Source organism: Scylla paramamosain, chromosome 9, assembly GCF_035594125.1.
Source record: "Scylla paramamosain isolate STU-SP2022 chromosome 9, ASM3559412v1, whole genome shotgun sequence".
Taxonomy (NCBI): domain Eukaryota; kingdom Metazoa; phylum Arthropoda; class Malacostraca; order Decapoda; family Portunidae; genus Scylla; species Scylla paramamosain.
Window position 1 is genome coordinate 62,501 of NC_087159.1, and position 24,184 is coordinate 86,684.

General features: G+C 43.7%; 2 protein-coding genes across 2 annotated transcripts in view; both read left to right on the forward strand.

The window, feature by feature from the left end:
* Positions 1-24,184, forward strand: part of LOC135103325 (nuclear autoantigenic sperm protein-like) — a 39,754-nt gene that overhangs the window by 10,787 nt on the left and 4,783 nt on the right. The gene's annotated exons all lie outside the window — the stretch shown is intronic.
* Positions 20,584-23,761, forward strand: LOC135103323 (uncharacterized). The gene is made up of 4 exons (XM_064009346.1): positions 20,584-20,746; positions 21,207-21,271; positions 21,399-21,476; positions 23,489-23,761. Exons 1-4 carry the CDS (start codon positions 20,584-20,586, stop codon positions 23,693-23,695), a joined length of 513 nt encoding a protein of 170 aa, XP_063865416.1. The 3' UTR covers positions 23,696-23,761.

Genomic DNA, 24,184 nt, shown 5'->3' on the forward strand with positions numbered 1-24,184 from the left:
GTGAGTATCATTGCACATAATGATCTTTACTTTGTCAGTAATTCAATGATACTGAATATTACTCTACTGGATTTTGCTCAGCACTGCTTGGTAACTTTTGGCCATAATCCCAGGTCTGGAATGATATGAAGCCATGTTTTTACATTCCATATGAGACAGGCAAGCACTATGCTTTGCCTGACTGATACCTGTACTTTGCATTTATGACCCCAGGGTAGTTCATCACTCTCTCTCTCTCTCTCTCCTCTCTCTCTCCTCCTCTCTCTCTCTCCTCTCTCTCTCTCTCCTCTCTCTCTCCTCTTCTCCTCCTCTCTCTCTCTCTCTCTCTCTCCTCTCCTCTCTCTGTTTGGAATTATACTGTATATTAGGAAATATCATTAAAGAGTGTGTGTGTAAAAAGTGTTTGCATTATTGTGCATTTGATGTTGGTTTCATGATTTATAAAGATTGCTATTTTTAATAAAGTTATTGAAATTGTTATTGAGTGTTTGTATTGAACTCATTAGGCTTTGTAATAGTGTGCGTCTCATCATGCATTCATTAATGATGTAGAGTGGAAATGTCCACTCCTATCATGCATAATATCAATGCATTATTGGTTTATGTTGTTATTTGTGTATAAATTGTAAAGTTATGCCAGTCTATTTTAGTACAAACTAAATATCAGCTGGAAGAGAGGACAGGTAATGGCACACTAAAACACAGGAAGGGACAATGATATAACCATCCAATTTAACAATACACAGAGCAAGAAGAATGAGAGAAAGCAATAAAAATGGATTATTTAATGGATGATTAATAGACCCTCATTTGTAATGTTATTTCAGGCAAGAATATTAAAAGAGACAGCTGGCTTGCCCTTTGTACTTGTTCAGCTTGCCCTTAGCACTTGTTCATACATGACAGAATGAGAGATCTATGGGTGGGGGTGACACCTGGAAATGGGTATGATTCATGAAGGGATTGATTGATTGGTTGACTGACTGATTAAGAAAAAAAAACGTAGCAGTGGAGGGTGGGGGGGGGGGAAGGCGCCCCCAACTTTCCAGTCATATATGGCGTGGAAGGGACAATACCAGCAAAGAAAAATATGAGAAAATGCATAATTTACTACAAAACCCAAAATGCGAAATAAAACCTTGCCAAATTGAACCTTCCCACGAAGGTAATGAATGGAGTTTTGATGCAATGAGCCACAGTTACTTAAAACACTCAACAAATATAACACCTGCCAAAAAAATAAAATAAATAAATAAAATCAATCAATAAATAAAGATAAAAACGCGAGAAAACCTTTAAATTATCACAACGCGAAATATACACACACGCTAAACTGGATGCGTCATTAATTAATATCCCCCCAATAGTTTATAGCCCCTCCCCTATTCATTGCTCCCCCCCCCCTCCCTGCCTTGAGGAACACCTTCACTTATGGCCTGCTGTTGGGTCAGATTTGAGCCATTTTAACCTCGAATTACATACAATACATACATACATATCGTCTCCTTGCAATAATTATAATAGTCTTCCTGGCTTAATTTTTGTTTATTCATTATTCCTTATGTATTTATTAATTATTTGTCATTTGTCTAATTCCTTGTTTTATTTAGCCTCGGTATTTAACTAAGCATTTTTTTTTTTTTCACTTTCTGACTGTGGCCCTTGCAATGAATGGCTTAATTGTTTATTTACTGTTCCTTACGTGTTTATTGATTATATGTGAGTTATTTATTTGATATTCATGATTTTTTTTTTTACTTCGTATTTCTTTATATGATAGTTTTATCTTTTCGTGTTTTCTGGCTTAAGTTTTGTTTATTACTCCTTGTTTGTGTTATTAGGTGTGTCATTAATTATTTGTCTTATTTCTCGTAGTTTAATGGATTTTTTAGCACTTTAATTATTAGAGTTCCTCACCAGTCATTTTATTCGAGAGAGAGAGAGAGAGAGAGAGAGAGAGAGAGAGAGAGAGAGAGAGAGAGAGAGAGAGAGAGAGAGAGAGAGAGAGAGAGAGAGAGAGAGTCTAAATGAATGATAAAAAAATAATAATCAGTTACAGTATTTTATTTATAAACAAGAACAATTCATGATAATAATAATAATAATAATAATAATAATAATAATATTTAAATACAAGGAGGAAAATGTGTAATAATAATAATAATAATAATAATAATAATAATAATAATAATAATAACAATAACTGCTTTTATCTTACTCACACAGATAAATAGTTTTATAAATAGTTTATTGACCATAAACATTGTGTACATACACACAAAATTAAATAGAACAGATAAAAATTTCAAAATGTAGTCAGTGACACACAGAAGACTGGTGACAAAACCTACTAAAGCCCATTAAATGATTGGGTGTCTCAAGTTTCCACATCATCAGTGGAACACTGCTTCTGAGCACTCAGGGATGGACAAGCTTTTCATGGCTTGTGTGAATGGAGACAAGACGTGTAGGGATTTATTTGTTCTGTTTTTTCTTGTCCTACTCTCTCTTCCTCCCTCTTGACTCTTCCTTTGCTTCATCCTACTCTTTCTCTTGCTCATTCTTTCTCTCTCTCTCTCTCTCTGGACTTTTCAGACATAGCTCCTTATGATTTTTTGGCAATCCCAAACCTGTTGACAGTATCCTTATCTGAGAGCCAAGGAGACCATGCAGAATGTGGCAGCATACCTATCATTGGTTGCAGAAGCGTTTGAGCAGTGGAGTGATGGATGATTGTAGGAATGTGGTGGCACTGCTATCCACCATGACATTCATCCACATAACAGAACCATCTCACATGGTGCATTCAGCCTCAGGGAGAGGAACCTCTGTAGCCTTGGGCAGTAGCCCTTGGTCAGGTTTGCTCCAGAGTCAAACCTGCTTACCATCCGAGAATACCTTGGGGAGGAATGAGGAAGCCTTTTGCTCTGAACCCATGAAAATTGTTCAACCCTATAAGAGAAAAATATGAATGTTGAACAAATTGATGAGAAATGGAAGGATTAATGGGCTAAGTGTGTTGGATTACAGAGGGCTTTCTTTGAAGGACATTTTGAATGATACCATAATTTTGGCCCTTAGCCCAAGGTTGGATACTTCTGAACCGTTCTTGCATTTTTAAGCTAAGTAATATAAAATGCTCAATTAACAAAGGAAGGATAATGAAAAGATAAAACAAATCAGGAATTATATCAATTCATAGCTTTATCATAGTTCTAAGTCATAAATACTACAAAAATTAGTCAATCTCTTCAGAAATAATTATAAGATAAGCTTTAATAATAAAAAGTATGTATAAATAGATGAAATGTTGTCACCTTCACCAATGCCGGCTTCTTGTTATTCAGCACATGCTTGTGCTTCCTGAACACCGGTCTCATACTGGATAGAGACAGTAATGTATGGAGGTTTGATGCAATACAACATTTTATATAAGGATAAAAACTTGCATAAACTTCCTGTTTGTGTTTTTCTACTAAGGTGCAATTGTTAGGTGAGCATTTGCAACTTCCTACACTTAAACCATAACATCCCTACTACAGTGGCTCAGAGCCACACCATCACTTGTTGCTTGTCCACTAGTAAATAAGTTTTTTGTTTGTTCATTCTCATTCCTTCCCTATTTAAAACATCATTCCATCTTGTCATGGCCTCTTGAAGATCTTGTTGGCTTCCTGTCACGACAGCGACATCGTCTGCATAGGCCAGCATGATCTCTTTATCCTCCCTTACACACACTTCCTTCAGGCATCTGTCCATGTACGAGTATATAATGAATAGCAAAGGAGAGAGCATCAATTATTCAATTATTCAATTATTCCTCACACACACACACACACACACACACACACACACACACACACACACACACACACACACACACACACACACACACACACACACACACACACACAGGTAATAACAATAATATCTACCCTATATTGTAATGCACATTTTCATAATCACCACTGAATCATCATCATCATCATCATCAATATTTTTTATCAATAATATTAACAGTATTTATATATGTACATAGCATTACTATTATTACCACACACACACACACACACACACACACACACGTACATACACTCACCTCTCGGCAGGGGTGGTGGGGAACAGGAGGAGGAGGAGGAGGAGGAGGAGGAGGAGGAGGAGGAGGAGGAGGAGGAGGAGGAGGAGGAGGAGGAGGTGGACGAGGAGGAGGAGGAGGAGGAGGAGGAGGAGGAGGAGGAGGAGGAGGAGGAGGAAGAGGAGGATTAACACTGTGTGAGTGACTGACAGACTGAATGACTGACTAACTCACTAACTAACTGAATGACTGACTAACTGACTGACTGAATGACTGACTAACTGACTAACTGAGTGACTGACTGACTGACTCACTGACTGATACATACATACATACAGACAGACACAAGTACACAAGAATAAAAAATAAAATACATAACTGAAAAATCATTGCAATACACAGACAGACAGACAGACCAATGACAGAAAGACAGACAGATGGAGACAAACTAAACAGATAGATAGATAGTGAAATGACCACACAAAACACACACACACACACACACACACACACGCACCTGTTGAACATAGTAAGCTGTGGCACCAGGTTCAGACGGCCGCTCTACACAGCCTCGGACGCCTCCTGTGCCAACTCCTTGCATCGAACGAACCTGTGTAGACATGAAAGTAAGCAAGCAAGTGTTTATGGCTAATTATAATACTCAATATGCCAGTATCATCTCCAGCATCACCATCTGCTCACCACTGGGGACTCTCCTGGGGAGAGTTAGGAGAGTGAGAGAGGGGAGGGAGAGAGAGGGAGAGGAGAGGAAGAGAGAAGGGGAGTCTTGGAGATGGTTTGGGGTGAGTCTGGGATGGTCTGGATACATTGGGAATGAGAGAGAGAGAGAGAGAGAGAGAGAGAGAGAGAGAGAGAGAGAGAGAGAGAGAGAGAGAGAGAGAGAGAGAGAGAGAGAGAGAGAGAGAGAGAGAGAGAGAGAGAGAGAGAGAGAGAGAGAGAGAGAGAGAGAGAGAGAGAGAGAGAGAGAGAGAGAGAGAGAGAGAGAGAGAGAGAGAGAGAGAGACGAGAGAGAGAGAGAGAGAGAGAGAGAGAGAGACTGTGAAAGGCTGGAAGAGGCTGTGAGAAGTTGGGATGGACTGGAAGTCTTGGGGACAGTTTGGGGTAAGTCTGGAATGGTCTGGATACACTGGGAATGAGATAGAGTGAGAGAGAGAGGCTGTGAGTGGCTGTGAATAGCTGGGAGAGGGTGTGACAGGTTGTGAGAGGCTGAGAAAAGACAGTGAGAGGGTGGAGAAAATAATGGGAAACTGGAAAAATGAAAAGGAGAGATAGAAAGAGACACACAGGTAGACAGACACACCTGTAGGAAGGGCTCCTTAATATCCCCTTATCAGCTGGAGGGAGGGCTACAGGTAATAATCTTTTCTTCTTCCTTATCCGTGCCTCCTCCTCGTCCTCCTCTTCCTTTTCCTCCTCCACCTCGTACTCCGGAACTGGCGACCCCACCACCGGCACCTCCGACATGGCCTCCTGCGGGATGGTAAGGTAGTTAGGGAACTGTCTGAGTTAGCGTGTGTGTGTATGTTGGTTAAGTTTGGTTAAGTGTTAAATAAAGAATGGTATTTTATATTAATTTCAATATTTATCTACTTATTATCTGTATTTTGAAGATACATGTAGCATTTGAACTGTAAACCTTTGTAATTGTCTGTCTCCTGCACACCCAGCTCCTCAACACCCCTGTGCCTGCAAATGGGTCACTGAACATTAAATAAACTTGTCTCAGTCCCCTACATACACACAAGTGGCTGGCCAAACACTGCATCAACACAAACAATGGATAAACAGTGGGAATCTGCTGGTCTGAGTCCCCTACATACACACAAGTGGCTGGCCAAACACTGCATCAACACAAACAGTGAATAAACAGTGAGAATCTGCTGGTCTGAGCCCCCAAAACACACTAGTGGCTGGCCAAACACTAGATCAACACAAACAGTGAATAAACAGTGGGAATCTGCTGGTCTGAGCCCCCAAAACACACAAGTGGCTGGCCAAACACTAGATCAACACAAACAGTGGATAAACAGTGGGAATCTGCTGGTCTGAGTCCCCTACATAAACACAAGTGGCTGGCCAAACACTAGATCAACTCAAACAGTGGATAAATAGTAGGAATCTGCTGGTCTGAGCCCCCAAAACACACAAGTGGTTGGCCAAACACTGCATCAACACAAACAGTGGATAAACAGTGGGAATCTGCTGGTCTGAGTCCCCTACATACACACAAGTGGCTGGCCAAACACTGCATCAACACAAACAGTGAATAAACAGTGGGAATCTGCTGGTCTGAGTCCCCTACATACACACAAGTGGCTGGCCAAACACTGCATCAACACAAACAGTGGATAAACAGTGGGAATCTGCTGGTCTGAGTCCCCTACATACACACAAGTGGCTGGCCAAACACTGCATCAACACAAACAATGGATAAACAGTGGGAATCTGCTGGTCTGAGTCCCCTACATACACACAAGTGGCTGGCCAAACACTAGATCAACACAAACAGTGAATAAACAGTGGGAATCTGCTGGTCTGAGTCCCCTACATACACACAAGTGGCTGGCCAAACACTAGATCAACACAAACAGTGAATAAACAGTGAGAATCTGCTGGTCTGAGCCCCCAAAACACACTAGTGGCTGGCCAAACACTAGATCAACACAAACAGTGAATAAACAGTGGGAATCTGCTGGTCTGAGCCCCCAAAACACACAAGTGGCTGGCCAAACACTAGATCAACACAAACAGTGGATAAACAGTGGGAATCTGCTGGTCTGAGTCCCCTACATAAACACAAGTGGCTGGCCAAACACTAGATCAACACAAACAGTGGATAAATAGTAGGAATCTGCTGGTCTGAGCCCCCAAAACACACAAGTGGCTGGCCAAACACTGCATCAACACAAACAGTGGATAAACAGTGGGAATCTGCTGGTCTGAGTCCGCTACATACACACAAGTGGCTGGCCAAATACTGCATCAACACAAACAGTGAATAAACAGTGGGAATCTGCTGGTCTGAGTCCCCTACATACACACAAGTGGCTGGCCAAACACTAGATCAACACAAACAGTGAATAAACAGTGAGAATCTGCTGGTCTGAGCCCCCAAAACACACTAGTGGCTGGCCAAACACTAGATCAACACAAACAGTGAATAAACAGTGGGAATCTGCTGGTCTGAGCCCCCAAAACACACAAATGGCTGGCCAAACACTAGATCAACACAAACAGTGGATAAACAGTGGGAATCTGCTGGTCTGAGTCCCCTACATAAACACAAGTGGCTGGCCAAACACTAGATCAACACAAACAGTGGATAAATAGTAGGAATCTGCTGGTCTGAGCCCCCAAAACACACAAGTGGCTGGCCAAACACTGCATCAACACAAACAGTGGATAAACATTGGGAATCTGCTGGTCTGAGTCCGCTACATACACACAAGTGGCTGGCCAAATACTGCATCAACACAAACAGTGAATAAACAGTGGGAATCTGCTGGTCTGAGTCCCCTACATACACACAAGTGGCTGGCCAAACACTGCATCAACACAAACAGTGGATAAACAGTGGGAATCTGCTGGTCTGAGTCCCCTACATACACACAAGTGGCTGGCTAAACACTGCATCAACACAAACAATGGATAAACAGTGGGAATCTGCTGGTCTGAGTCCCCTACATACACACAAGTGGCTGGCCAAACACTAGATCAACACAAACAGTGAATAAACAGTGAGAATCTGCTGGTCTGAGCCCCCAAAACACACAAGTGGCTGGCCAAACACTAGATCAACACAAACAGTGAATAAACAGTGGGAATCTGCTGGTCTGAGCCCCCAAAACACACAACTGGCTGGCCAAACACTAGATCAACACAAACAGTGGATAAACAGTGGGAATCTGCTGGTCTGAATCCCCTACATAAACACAAGTGGCTGGCCAAACACTAGATCAACACAAACAGTGGATAAATAGTAGGAATCTGCTGGTCTGAGCCCCCAAAACACACAAGTGGCTGACCAAACACTGCATCAACACAAACAGTGGATAAACAGTGGGAATCTGCTGGTCTGAGTCCGCTACATACACACAAGTGGCTGGCCAAATACTGCATCAACACAAACAGTGAATAAACAGTGGGAATCTGCTGGTCTGAGTCCCCTACATACACACAAGTGGCTGGCCAAACACTGCATCAACACAAACAGTGGATAAACAGTGGGAATCTGCTGGTCTGAGTCCCCTACATACACACAAGTGGCTGGCTAAACACTGCATCAACACAAACAATGGATAAACAGTGGGAATCTGCTGGTCTGAGTCCCCTACATACACACAAGTGGCTGGCCAAACACTAGATCAACACAAACAGTGAATAAACAGTGAGAATCTGCTGGTCTGAGCCCCCAAAACACACAAGTGGCTGGCCAAACACTAGATCAACACAAACAGTGAATAAACAGTGGGAATCTGCTGGTCTGAGCCCCCAAAACACACAACTGGCTGGCCAAACACTAGATCAACACAAACAGTGGATAAACAGTGGGAATCTGCTGGTCTGAATCCCCTACATAAACACAAGTGGCTGGCCAAACACTAGATCAACACAAACAGTGGATAAATAGTAGGAATCTGCTGGTCTGAGCCCCCAAAACACACAAGTGGCTGGCCAAACACTAGATCAACACAAACAGTGGATAAACAGTGGGAATCTGCTGGTCTGAGTCCCCTACATAAACACAAGTGGCTGGCCAAACACTAGATCAACTCAAACAGTGGATAAATAGTAGGAATCTGCTGGTCTGAGCCCCCAAAACACACAAGTGGTTGGCCAAACACTGCATCAACACAAACAGTGGATAAACAGTGGGAATCTGCTGGTCTGAGTCCCCTACATACACACAAGTGGCTGGCCAAACACTGCATCAACACAAACAGTGAATAAACAGTGGGAATCTGCTGGTCTGAGTCCCCTACATACACACAAGTGGCTGGCCAAACACTGCATCAACACAAACAGTGGATAAACAGTGGGAATCTGCTGGTCTGAGTCCCCTACATACACACAAGTGGCTGGCCAAACACTAGATCAACACAAACAGTGGATAAATAGTAGGAATCTGCTGGTCTGAGCCCCCAAAACACACAAGTGGCTGACCAAACACTGCATCAACACAAACAGTGGATAAACAGTGGGAATCTGCTGGTCTGAATCCCCTACATAAACACAAGTGGCTGGCCAAACACTAGATCAACACAAACAGTGAATAAACAGTGGGAATCTGCTGGTCTGAGCCCCCAAAACACACAAGTGGCTGACCAAACACTGCATCAACACAAACAGTGGATAAACAGTGGGAATCTGCTGGTCTGAATCCCCTACATAAACACAAGTGGCTGGCCAAACACTAGATCAACACAAACAGTGAATAAACAGTGGGAATCTGCTGGTCTGAGCCCCCAAAACACACAAGTGGCTGGCCAAACACTAGATCAACACAAACAGTGGATAAACAGTGGGAATCTGCTGGTCTGAGTCCCCTACATAAACACAAGTGGCTGGCCAAACACTAGATCAACTCAAACAGTGGATAAATAGTAGGAATCTGCTGGTCTGAGCCCCCAAAACACACAAGTGGTTGGCCAAACACTGCATCAACACAAACAGTGGGAATCTGCTGGTCTGAGTCCCCTACATACACACAAGTGGCTGGCCAAACACTGCATCAACACAAACAGTGAATAAACAGTGGGAATCTGCTGGTCTGAGTCCCCTACATACACACAAGTGGCTGGCCAAACACTGCATCAACACAAACAGTGGATAAACAGTGGGAATCTGCTGGTCTGAGTCCCCTACATACACACAAGTGGCTGGCCAAACACTGCATCAACACAAACAATGGATAAACAGTGGGAATCTGCTGGTCTGAGTCCCCTACATACACACAAGTGGCTGGCCAAACACTAGATCAACACAAACAGTGAATAAACAGTGGGCATCTGCTGGTCTGAGTCCCCTACATACACACAAGTGGCTGGCCAAACACTAGATCAACACAAACAGTGAATAAACAGTGAGAATCTGCTGGTCTGAGCCCCCAAAACACACTAGTGACTGGCCAAACACTAGATCAACACAAACAGTGAATAAACAGTGGGAATCTGCTGGTCTGAGCCCCCAAAACACACAAGTGGCTGGCCAAACACTAGATCAACACAAACAGTGGATAAACAGTGGGAATCTGCTGGTCTGAGTCCCCTACATAAACACAAGTGGCTGGCCAAACACTAGATCAACACAAACAGTGGATAAATAGTAGGAATCTGCTGGTCTGAGCCCCCAAAACACACAAGTGGCTGGCCAAACACTGCATCAACACAAACAGTGGATAAACAGTGGGAATCTGCTGGTCTGAGTCCGCTACATACACACAAGTGGCTGGCCAAATACTGCATCAACACAAACAGTGAATAAACAGTGGGAATCTGCTGGTCTGAGTCCCCTACATACACACAAGTGGCTGGCCAAACACTAGATCAACACAAACAGTGAATAAACAGTGAGAATCTGCTGGTCTGAGCCCCCAAAACACACTAGTGGCTGGCCAAACACTAGATCAACACAAACAGTGAATAAACAGTGGGAATCTGCTGGTCTGAGCCCCCAAAACACACAAATGGCTGGCCAAACACTAGATCAACACAAACAGTGGATAAACAGTGGGAATCTGCTGGTCTGAGTCCCCTACATAAACACAAGTGGCTGGCCAAACACTAGATCAACACAAACAGTGGATAAATAGTAGGAATCTGCTGGTCTGAGCCCCCAAAACACACAAGTGGCTGGCCAAACACTGCATCAACACAAACAGTGGATAAACATTGGGAATCTGCTGGTCTGAGTCCGCTACATACACACAAGTGGCTGGCCAAATACTGCATCAACACAAACAGTGAATAAACAGTGGGAATCTGCTGGTCTGAGTCCCCTACATACACACAAGTGGCTGGCCAAACACTGCATCAACACAAACAGTGGATAAACAGTGGGAATCTGCTGGTCTGAGTCCCCTACATACACACAAGTGGCTGGCTAAACACTGCATCAACACAAACAATGGATAAACAGTGGGAATCTGCTGGTCTGAGTCCCCTACATACACACAAGTGGCTGGCCAAACACTAGATCAACACAAACAGTGAATAAACAGTGAGAATCTGCTGGTCTGAGCCCCCAAAACACACAAGTGGCTGGCCAAACACTAGATCAACACAAACAGTGAATAAACAGTGGGAATCTGCTGGTCTGAGCCCCCAAAACACACAACTGGCTGGCCAAACACTAGATCAACACAAACAGTGGATAAACAGTGGGAATCTGCTGGTCTGAATCCCCTACATAAACACAAGTGGCTGGCCAAACACTAGATCAACACAAACAGTGGATAAATAGTAGGAATCTGCTGGTCTGAGCCCCCAAAACACACAAGTGGCTGACCAAACACTGCATCAACACAAACAGTGGATAAACAGTGGGAATCTGCTGGTCTGAGTCCGCTACATACACACAAGTGGCTGGCCAAATACTGCATCAACACAAACAGTGAATAAACAGTGGGAATCTGCTGGTCTGAGTCCCCTACATACACACAAGTGGCTGGCCAAACACTGCATCAACACAAACAGTGGATAAACAGTGGGAATCTGCTGGTCTGAGTCCCCTACATACACACAAGTGGCTGGCTAAACACTGCATCAACACAAACAATGGATAAACAGTGGGAATCTGCTGGTCTGAGTCCCCTACATACACACAAGTGGCTGGCCAAACACTAGATCAACACAAACAGTGAATAAACAGTGAGAATCTGCTGGTCTGAGCCCCCAAAACACACAAGTGGCTGGCCAAACACTAGATCAACACAAACAGTGAATAAACAGTGGGAATCTGCTGGTCTGAGCCCCCAAAACACACAACTGGCTGGCCAAACACTAGATCAACACAAACAGTGGATAAACAGTGGGAATCTGCTGGTCTGAATCCCCTACATAAACACAAGTGGCTGGCCAAACACTAGATCAACACAAACAGTGGATAAATAGTAGGAATCTGCTGGTCTGAGCCCCCAAAACACACAAGTGGCTGGCCAAACACTAGATCAACACAAACAGTGGATAAACAGTGGGAATCTGCTGGTCTGAGTCCCCTACATAAACACAAGTGGCTGGCCAAACACTAGATCAACTCAAACAGTGGATAAATAGTAGGAATCTGCTGGTCTGAGCCCCCAAAACACACAAGTGGTTGGCCAAACACTGCATCAACACAAACAGTGGATAAACAGTGGGAATCTGCTGGTCTGAGTCCCCTACATACACACAAGTGGCTGGCCAAACACTGCATCAACACAAACAGTGAATAAACAGTGGGAATCTGCTGGTCTGAGTCCCCTACATACACACAAGTGGCTGGCCAAACACTGCATCAACACAAACAGTGGATAAACAGTGGGAATCTGCTGGTCTGAGTCCCCTACATACACACAAGTGGCTGGCCAAACACTAGATCAACACAAACAGTGGATAAATAGTAGGAATCTGCTGGTCTGAGCCCCCAAAACACACAAGTGGCTGACCAAACACTGCATCAACACAAACAGTGGATAAACAGTGGGAATCTGCTGGTCTGAATCCCCTACATAAACACAAGTGGCTGGCCAAACACTAGATCAACACAAACAGTGAATAAACAGTGGGAATCTGCTGGTCTGAGCCCCCAAAACACACAAGTGGCTGACCAAACACTGCATCAACACAAACAGTGGATAAACAGTGGGAATCTGCTGGTCTGAATCCCCTACATAAACACAAGTGGCTGGCCAAACACTAGATCAACACAAACAGTGAATAAACAGTGGGAATCTGCTGGTCTGAGCCCCCAAAACACACAAGTGGCTGGCCAAACACTAGATCAACACAAACAGTGGATAAACAGTGGGAATCTGCTGGTCTGAGTCCCCTACATAAACACAAGTGGCTGGCCAAACACTAGATCAACTCAAACAGTGGATAAATAGTAGGAATCTGCTGGTCTGAGCCCCCAAAACACACAAGTGGTTGGCCAAACACTGCATCAACACAAACAGTGGGAATCTGCTGGTCTGAGTCCCCTACATACACACAAGTGGCTGGCCAAACACTGCATCAACACAAACAGTGAATAAACAGTGGGAATCTGCTGGTCTGAGTCCCCTACATACACACAAGTGGCTGGCCAAACACTGCATCAACACAAACAGTGGATAAACAGTGGGAATCTGCTGGTCTGAGTCCCCTACATACACACAAGTGGCTGGCCAAACACTGCATCAACACAAACAATGGATAAACAGTGGGAATCTGCTGGTCTGAGTCCCCTACATACACACAAGTGGCTGGCCAAACACTAGATCAACACAAACAGTGAATAAACAGTGGGCATCTGCTGGTCTGAGTCCCCTACATACACACAAGTGGCTGGCCAAACACTAGATCAACACAAACAGTGAATAAACAGTGAGAATCTGCTGGTCTGAGCCCCCAAAACACACTAGTGACTGGCCAAACACTAGATCAACACAAACAGTGAATAAACAGTGGGAATCTGCTGGTCTGAGCCCCCAAAACACACAAGTGGCTGGCCAAACACTAGATCAACACAAACAGTGGATAAACAGTGGGAATCTGCTGGTCTGAGTCCCCTACATAAACACAAGTGGCTGGCCAAACACTAGATCAACACAAACAGTGGATAAATAGTAGGAATCTGCTGGTCTGAGCCCCCAAAACACACAAGTGGCTGGCCAAACACTGCATCAACACAAACAGTGGATAAACAGTGGGAATCTGCTGGTCTGAGTCCGCTACATACACACAAGTGGCTGGCCAAATACTGCATCAACACAAACAGTGAATAAACAGTGGGAATCTGCTGGTCTGAGTCCCCTACATACACACAAGTGGCTGGCCAAACACTAGATCAACACAAACAGTGAATAAACAGTGAGAATCTGCTGGTCTGAGCCCCCAAAACACACTAGTGGCTGGCCAAACACTAGATCAACACAAACAGTGAATAAACAGTGGGAATCTGCTGGTCTGAGCCCCCAAAACACACAAATGGCTGGCCAAACACTAGATCAACACAAACAGTGGATAAACAGTGGGAATCTGCTGGTCTGAGTCCCCTACATAAACACAAGTGGCTGGCCAAACACTAGATCAACACAAACAGTGGATAAATAGTAGGAATCTGCTGGTCTGAGCCCCCAAAACACACAAGTGGCTGGCCAAACACTGCATCAACACAAACAGTGGATAAACATTGGGAATCTGCTGGTCTGAGTCCGCTACATACACACAAGTGGCTGGCCAAATACTGCATCAACACAAACAGTGAATAAACAGTGGGAATCTGCTGGTCTGAGTCCCCTACATACACACAAGTGGCTGGCCAAACACTGCATCAACACAAACAGTGGATAAACAGTGGGAATCTGCTGGTCTGAGTCCCCTACATACACACAAGTGGCTGGCCAAATACTGCATCAACACAAACAGTGAATAAACAGTGGGAATCTGCTGGTCTGAGTCCCCTACATACACACAAGTGGCTGGCCAAACACTAGATCAACACAAACAGTGAATAAACAGTGAGAATCTGCTGGTCTGAGCCCCCAAAACACACTAGTGGCTGGCCAAACACTAGATCAACACAAACAGTGAATAAACAGTGGGAATCTGCTGGTCTGAGCCCCCAAAACACACAAATGGCTGGCCAAACACTAGATCAACACAAACAGTGGATAAACAGTGGGAATCTGCTGGTCTGAGTCCCCTACATAAACACAAGTGGCTGGCCAAACACTAGATCAACACAAACAGTGGATAAATAGTAGGAATCTGCTGGTCTGAGCCCCCAAAACACACAAGTGGCTGGCCAAACACTGCATCAACACAAACAGTGGATAAACATTGGGAATCTGCTGGTCTGAGTCCGCTACATACACACAAGTGGCTGGCCAAATACTGCATCAACACAAACAGTGAATAAACAGTGGGAATCTGCTGGTCTGAGTCCCCTACATACACACAAGTGGCTGGCCAAACACTGCATCAACACAAACAGTGGATAAACAGTGGGAATCTGCTGGTCTGAGTCCCCTACATACACACAAGTGGCTGGCTAAACACTGCATCAACACAAACAATGGATAAACAGTGGGAATCTGCTGGTCTGAGTCCCCTACATACACACAAGTGGCTGGCCAAACACTAGATCAACACAAACAGTGAATAAACAGTGAGAATCTGCTGGTCTGAGCCCCCAAAACACACAAGTGGCTGGCCAAACACTAGATCAACACAAACAGTGAATAAACAGTGGGAATCTGCTGGTCTGAGCCCCCAAAACACACAACTGGCTGGCCAAACACTAGATCAACACAAACAGTGGATAAACAGTGGGAATCTGCTGGTCTGAATCCCCTACATAAACACAAGTGGCTGGCCAAACACTAGATCAACACAAACAGTGGATAAATAGTAGGAATCTGCTGGTCTGAGCCCCCAAAATACACAAGTGGCTGGCCAAACACTGCATCAACACAAACAGTGGATAAACAGTGGGAATCTGCTGGTCTGAGTCCCCTACATACACACAAGTGGCTGGCCAAACACTAGATGAACACAAACAGTGAATAAACAGTGGGAATCTGCTGGTCTGAGCCCCCAAAACACACAAGTGGCTGGCCAAACACTAAATCAACACAAACAGTGAATAAACAGTGGGAATCTGCTGGTCTGAGCCCCCAAAACACACAAGTGGCTGGCCAGACACTGCGTCAACACAAACAGTGAATAAATAGTGGGAATCTGCTGGTCTGAGCCCCCAAAACACACAAGTGGCTGGCCAGACACTGCATCAACACAAACAGTGAATAAACAGTGGGAATCTGCTGGTCTGAGCCCCCAAAACACACAAGTGGCTGGCCAAACACTGCATCAACACAAACAGTGGATAAACAGTGGGAATCTGCTGGTCTGAATCCCCTACATAAACACAAGTGGCTGGCCAAACACTAGATCAACACAAACAGTGGATAAATAGTAGGAATCTGCTGGTCTGAGCCCCCAAAACACACAAGTGGCTGACCAAACACTGCATCAACACAAACAGTGGATAAACAGTGGGAATCTGCTGGTCTGAGTCCGCTACATACACACAAGTGGCTGGCCAAATACTGCATCAACACAAACAGTGAATAAACAGTGGGAATCTGCTGGTCTGAGTCCCCTACATACACACAAGTGGCTGGCCAAACACTAGATCAACACAAACAGTGAATAAACAGTGAGAATCTGCTGGTCTGAGCCCCCAAAACACACTAGTGGCTGGCCAAACACTAGATCAACACAAACAGTGAATAAACAGTGGGAATCTGCTGGTCTGAGCCCCCAAAACACACAAATGGCTGGCCAAACACTAGATCAACACAAACAGTGGATAAACAGTGGGAATCTGCTGGTCTGAGTCCCCTACATAAACACAAGTGGCTGGCCAAACACTAGATCAACACAAACAGTGGATAAATAGTAGGAATCTGCTGGTCTGAGCCCCCAAAACACACAAGTGGCTGGCCAAACACTGCATCAACACAAACAGTGGATAAACATTGGGAATCTGCTGGTCTGAGTCCACTACATACACACAAGTGGCTGGCCAAATACTGCATCAACACAAACAGTGAATAAACAGTGGGAATCTGCTGGTCTGAGTCCCCTACATACACACAAGTGGCTGGCCAAACACTGCATCAACACAAACAGTGGATAAACAGTGGGAATCTGCTGGTCTGAGTCCCCTACATACACACAAGTGGCTGGCTAAACACTGCATCAACACAAACAATGGATAAACAGTGGGAATCTGCTGGTCTGAGTCCCCTACATACACACAAGTGGCTGGCCAAACACTAGATCAACACAAACAGTGAATAAACAGTGAGAATCTGCTGGTCTGAGCCCCCAAAACACACAAGTGGCTGGCCAAACACTAGATCAACACAAACAGTGAATAAACAGTGGGAATCTGCTGGTCTGAGCCCCCAAAACACACAACTGGCTGGCCAAACACTAGATCAACACAAACAGTGGATAAACAGTGGGAATCTGCTGGTCTGAATCCCCTACATAAACACAAGTGGCTGGCCAAACACTAGATCAACACAAACAGTGGATAAATAGTAGGAATCTGCTGGTCTGAGCCCCCAAAACACACAAGTGGCTGGCCAAACACTGCATCAACACAAACAGTGGATAAACAGTGGGAATCTGCTGGTCTGAGTCCCCTACATACACACAAGTGGCTGGCCAAACACTAGATGAACACAAACAGTGAATAAACAGTGGGAATCTGCTGGTCTGAGCCCCCAAAACACACAAGTGGCTGGCCAAACACTAAATCAACACAAACAGTGAATAAACAGTGGGAATCTGCTGGTCTGAGCCCCCAAAACACACAAGTGGCTGGCCAGACACTGCGTCAACACAAACAGTGAATAAATAGTGGGAATCTGCTGGTCTGAGCCCCCAAAACACACAAGTGGCTGGCCAGACACTGCATCAACACAAACAGTGAATAAACAGTGGGAATCTGCTGGTCTGAGCCCCCAAAACACACTAGTGGCTGGCCAGACACTGCATAGGCACAGATGGGGAGCTGGTTTGGCCTGACAGCACCCTCCAGTATTCATGTAAATTCTGGCTACCATTTGCAATTCTATTTTGGGGAGCCACACCTCAGAGAGTCTCTTTTATTGAAGTTTTGTCCCCCCCCACGGCTGGCTGGCCTACATAACAAAATAAATAGATAATGTTTTTTTTTTGTCAGTTAGAAGACTTTTTCATCTCTACCTGTTGAAATAAGATTATCTCGGAAAGTTTAAAAATGATGCATTACTACTACTACTACTACTACTTACCCTGAACAATACCTCATCCTCAGCATCAGAGGACGGCCCCTCCCCCTCCTCACTGACTAACTGTTGTTGTTGTTGCAGTTGTTGTTGTAACAGAATCAACCTCTTCCTCTCCCTCTCTCTCTGACGTGCCTCCCTCCTGGCCTCCCTCTCTCTCCTCCTCCTCTCCTTCCTCTCCCTCCTCTCTTGCTTCTCTCTCTCTCTCTCGCTGCTGCTGCAATCTCTGGGTCCACCATGTCCTCGTTGATCCTCGGGATTTGCTGCAAAAGGAGGGAGAGAGTGAGTGAGTGGAAGTGGGAGAGAGGATGAGAGAGAAGGGTAAAACTATTATTGTAAGAGAGAGAGAGAGAGAGAGAGAGAGAGAGAGAGAGAGAGAGAGAGAGAGAGAGAGAGAGAGAGAGAGAGAGAGAGAGAGAGAGAGAGAGAGAGAGAGAGAGAGAGAGAGAGAGAGAGAAATATGTAGCAGTAATAATAATAATAATAATAATAATAATAATAATAATAATAATAATAATAATAATAATAATAATAATAATAATAATAATATCTAAAACATTCTCTCTCTCTCTCTCTCTCTCTCTCTCTCTCTCTCTCTCTTTCTCCTAGTGCAACCTACACTCATAAATTATTTCTTGCCCCAAAAAAGCTAATGTGGAATAAGACAAACAGTAACAAGTCCGAACATAGCAGTGGATCTTAAACTCCTAGAAACTGGAGACATTACTGTATTCCAGACCTTGGCGTTTGTATACAAAGCTCTTAATACAAACACAAGAGACACGGGCTCATGATATTCAGTTAAGACAGACAGGTAACTTGAGGACACCCTTCTGCTGAACCTCCCGTGCCCAACAGAGTGTCGTCTCACGAGGAACCAAGCACTGGACCCGGCTCTCGGACACAGTTAAAAACAAACCATTACATTCCTTTAAATTACTGATAAAACAACACTTAACAAGTAATTATTCATTGTATTTATTAGTTTTCAAATTGTAATCAGCTCTACTATTATAAACATATGTAATTGTTTGTAATTTGTAATAGTTATTATTATTATTATTATTATTATTTACTTTTGTTATTGATATAATTCTTTTTTGCATGTATCTATAATTTGATTGGGTTAAAGTTATGAATTACTTACTAAATAATTATGTACTGTCTTTTTCTTTTTTTTTCATGATAGCTGAATAAAACACTGGTCTTAAACCTTAGTGTAAAATATTCATTAGTCCACAAAGACCTTGTGCTCCATAGACTGGCCATCACATATCAGAATGTCTATATACCAGTCTGTCTGTATATATTAACACCAATATATATCATTTAATCAATCAATCACTCTGTAAGGAAAATATAGACAAATAAATACAATAACAACAGATGTATATACACTCTCTCTCTCTCTCACCTGCTGAGGAGGGAGATAAGCCAAGCCACAGCTAACCCAGGTGTGTGTGGCCCACCTCCACCTCCCATCACCCCCGCTGGCAGCACCGCAGGGGGGCAGGAGGGGGTGAGGGATGACTGGGCAGGGGTCACAGGGAGAGGGGTGGCTGGGGCAGGGGTCTGGGGCTGGGGTCGGGGGAAAGCCTGGGACTCCGACCACTTGCATGACCCGACCAACTCCAACGACTTCTGCCCCTAATACCTGCGTGTTGTCAGCTGGAACAACCTGAGAGGAAGGAGGTGCTCAGAAGTAGTAGTAGTAGTAGTAAGATTGATTTTCTATCTCTGTCTCTCCTTTCTGTATGTAAAAAACTTTCTCTCTCTCTCTCTCTCTCTCTCTCTCTCTCTCTCTCTCTCTCTCACCTGTATGACATTCCCTGCCTGCACTATCATGGGGAAGTGGGGCTGCGGGGCTGAGGCATCTTGGGGCAACACCTGAAGCATGTTCCCCACTCGAATAACCCTTGTTGTGGCGGTGGTGGCAGTGGTGGTGGTGGCGTCAGTCCCCTCGGCTGCATCGTAAGGTACTGGAACTGTTGGGAGGAGGGGGGTTAGTTTGGGCGGCCACGCCCCGGGGACTTAGCCTTGGGAGGAGAGCGTGCCCAAAGGGGGGCAGGGACCGGTTCTTGTAGGGGCTGCGGGCACACGCGGGAGGGCGGCCCTGGGGAGAAAGCTACTAGATTCGTTCAAAGCATATCTAAACCTAACAGAACACTATTTACAAATAAACCCACCTGTTATAATTAGCTTGTGCAACAGTTTGAGGGCGAAGGTAAGGAGTGAGGAGCCACTGCTTACAGGGATAGCCACTGTCCCCGGGAAGGTAGCATCCTGCAGGTACATGTTGTTCCTCAAACATCAGTTTGAGTGCTGACTTATCTAGTATTCTTGCATCGTTGACTGAGCCAGGCCACCTTGCCACAATGTCAAGAATCTTATAGTGAGCATCAAATACTACTTGCACATTTATGCTGTGATAGCGTTTCCTGTTCACATATACATGTTCATCGACATGAGGAGACACAATTCTTATATGAGTGCCATCAATCACTCCCACAACACCGGGAAACTGAGTTACTTGCATGAACTCTGCCTGTTTTTGCTGCACTTCACGCTGGGTGTGAGGGAAAGCCACGAACTGGCAGATTACTTCTGGGTCAGCCAGTGCATCAATTGTCTGTGATATTGCACGGCTGATAGTGGGCTGCGTTGTTCCAAAATCATCACAACTGCACTGTTGCATTTTTCCTGTGGCTAAATATCGTAATGTGATGGCCACCATCTCAGGGGTCAAGGCTCTATTTCTTTCAGTTTTACTTTGCAGCTTGTCTCTCACTATATCAGTCACTGCAACAATACCAGCACGGTCCAATCTGAATCTTTTCAGTAACTCAGCATCGTCGTACTCAGCGAAAATATCTCTTCTCACTCTGTAGGTGCGCCGCTGACGTTGTTGTGCCGCCTTCCTGCTAACGGCTGGGTTCATCATGCTCTAAATAAAATTTCCACCTACCTTTAATAATCTGTTGGAGGTAACTTGTGGAAAGAGAAAAAAAGTGCATTATTTTTATGCAATAATATTTTTAATTTTTGAACTTGAAAATGCAATATACTTTAATTCAGAGATTTAAAAAGTGAACATACGTTTTAACCCAGCGGGTGCTGTAAACAGTACGTTGGCGGTTCACACCAGTTCAGAAGTAAGGTATCTTAAATTGCACTCGACAATGTTGTGAATACTTTAAAATGCTTGAAGCCATACTTGATGCCTTCCATAACGTGTAAAGTAAGAAGTTAGCCTGTGTTAAAAAGTGGTGATCCCTGCAGATTACCAAGGCATCCAGTCTCCCAGCAAGTGCCAAGAGGCATTCATTCAATGCTCCGCTGACACCAATTTGCCCAAAGGTATGCATTATATGTGGAAAGTACATTACGTACGGTGTAGAGGTGGTTGTCTAGTGATATAAATGGTAAGGTGGTGGTGCTGGTGATTGTGATGGTACTACACTGTTATTACCGTATGTCAGTATATTGAGGCTTGATATCACTTTTATTAATGTGCCAGTATTTCATTACCTATCTTATGAAATAACACTAGCTCTTGATATATTCTTTTCTACAAACCTTTAACAATAATTGAAACGTTTTTTTTAAATTGAATTCAATGCCTTTTCTTATTGATGAAAATAGGAAATAATTATGGCTACCACTGGCTAGACACGCCATACCTTGCCTTGAGTTTAGGTATGGTTAGGTTAGGTTTGATATGGTTGGGTGTAGTTAGGTTAGTTTTGGGTATGGTTAGATTACACCAAGTACAGTTAGGTTAGTTTGGGTGTGGTTAGGTTTGGATGTGGTTAAGTTAGTTTAGGTATGGTTAGATTACAGCAGGTATGGTTAGGTTAGTTTTGGTGTGGTCAAGTTAGTTTAGGTATGGTTAGGTTACAGCAGGTATGGTTAGGTTAGTTTTGGTGTGGTTAAGTTAGTTTAGGTATGGTTAGAACCTTGGACAAAAAATGAGGAACATCACTGAACCAAAAGATTTTTATTTATTTATTTATTTATTTATTTTATTTATTTATTTATTTATTTATTTAATTTTCTTTTAATATTTCAATGAAAATTAGCAGTATTACTTATATCTGTCGACTTTCCAAGAGGGTTAGAGAATGCCTCAAGCCATTTGTAAGATAAGATTACACGTAAATTGCTTGGTTTAAGAGAAACTGGCATGTTAGTAAAATGAATCTTTACTGTCATGTGAATGAATATTTATAAATACAAAAAGTTTAAATCTCCAAGAACAACCTGTGTTTTACAGTAATGTGGGTAGCCCACATGGGACCCATAAAGTAGCCCACAAAACACCCACATGCCACCCATTATCCAATGTTGGCTGGGTATATATATATATATATATATATATATATATATATATATATATATATATATATATATATATATATATATGAGGAGGCAGTAGACATCTGCCTAAATGATAATTACTACCAGTGAGGTCTAAAGCACTGTTCAGGGGGTGCTGTGAACTTATCATTAAACCCAGCTGTGACCTCGCTGAACGTTTCCCTTTGTGTCTCACAACACAAGGGGGCAGTCATAGCCTGCCCTCTAAAGACAACTCTCTTCCTCCACACAAAACTACAAGCACCTAATAACACACACACCCTTCACTCAAAAATTTTAAAATCATCGTGGCGACTCCTACACCAGCCTCGGAGTCCCCATCTGGGGAGGGGACCATAAATGTCCCCAGGTCAGACTGCCTTTCTGTCAAAGACCCTAAGTGTCTTGACACCCCCCTCAACTTTTTCTTCATTAACTTCTGCAACATTCGCAGTCAAAGATCTAATTTTCAATCTGTAGAACACCACCTCTCCTCTTCTAAACCTCATCTTCTTTTCCTCACTGAAACTCAGGTGTCTGAGGCAACTGACAGTAGCTCCTTTTCTGTTCCCTCTTACTTTCTCTATCCTCATTTTCAGTCCAAAGCTGGATGCTGCGTTTATGTGCGCAATGATTTAACCTGCTCTCGTGCCCACGCTCTTGAATCTTCTGAGTTTTCCACCATCTGGCTATGACTACAGAGTCACTCTCATACTAAATTTATCTGTGCTGTATACCTCTCACCTAACTCCTCTGATTATAAGAAATTCTTTAACTACTTAACTTCCAAAGTGGAGCACATTCTGACCCTCTTCCCTTTTGCAGAGATCTCCATTCTTGGAGACTTCAATGTTCACCACCAGCTTTGGCTTTCCTCTCCCTTCACTGACCATCCTGGTGAACTAGCCTACAACTTTGCTATCCTCCATGACCTAGAGCAATTGGTGCAACACCCTACTCGTATTCCTGACTGTCTTGGAGATACACCCAACATTCTTGACCTTTTCCCCCAGCCTCAGCCCCAGCCCCAGCCTTTTCATCCCAGCCTCTCCCAGTGCATCCTAGCCTCTCCCAGTCCATCCCAGCCTCTCTCAGTGCATTCCAGCCTCTCCCAGTCCATCCCAGCCTCTCCCAGTCCATCCCAGCCTCTCTCAGTGCATTCCAGCCTCTCCCAGTCCATCCCAGCCTCTCCCAGTGATAATAAAGCAATTTGGATTTAGGAGAGGGAGATTGTGTGTTACAAACTTACTGAGTTACACTTAGATCTATAGAAAACTGTTATCAAATGGCATATAACATTTTATGTTATATGCCATAATTTATTATGGCATATAACAGATTATTATTACAGATGCCATTTCTTAAAGAAATGGCATCTGTTTTTTTTTTTTTTTTTTTATTATTCTCTTTCTCTCTCTCCCTCCCTAAGGCAGTGCTCCTCTTACAAATCAAATCTTACCAATCAACAAATAATAATGTAATACTTAGAAGCTGGGAATTCAAATCACTGGTAGATAAAATGAACCACCATTCTAGAGTGTACATAACTAAGGAATTAATATACTGGTTAACTGTCACACCAGCATGAACAGAATAACAACAATTGTTGAGTAGAGTCTGTAGGAGGCAGGGAAGGAGGCATGTAGTCAGTTTTAGAGAGCAGTTATTATGAAATCAGCTGTAGAATATTCCTAAGATGCAATACTACT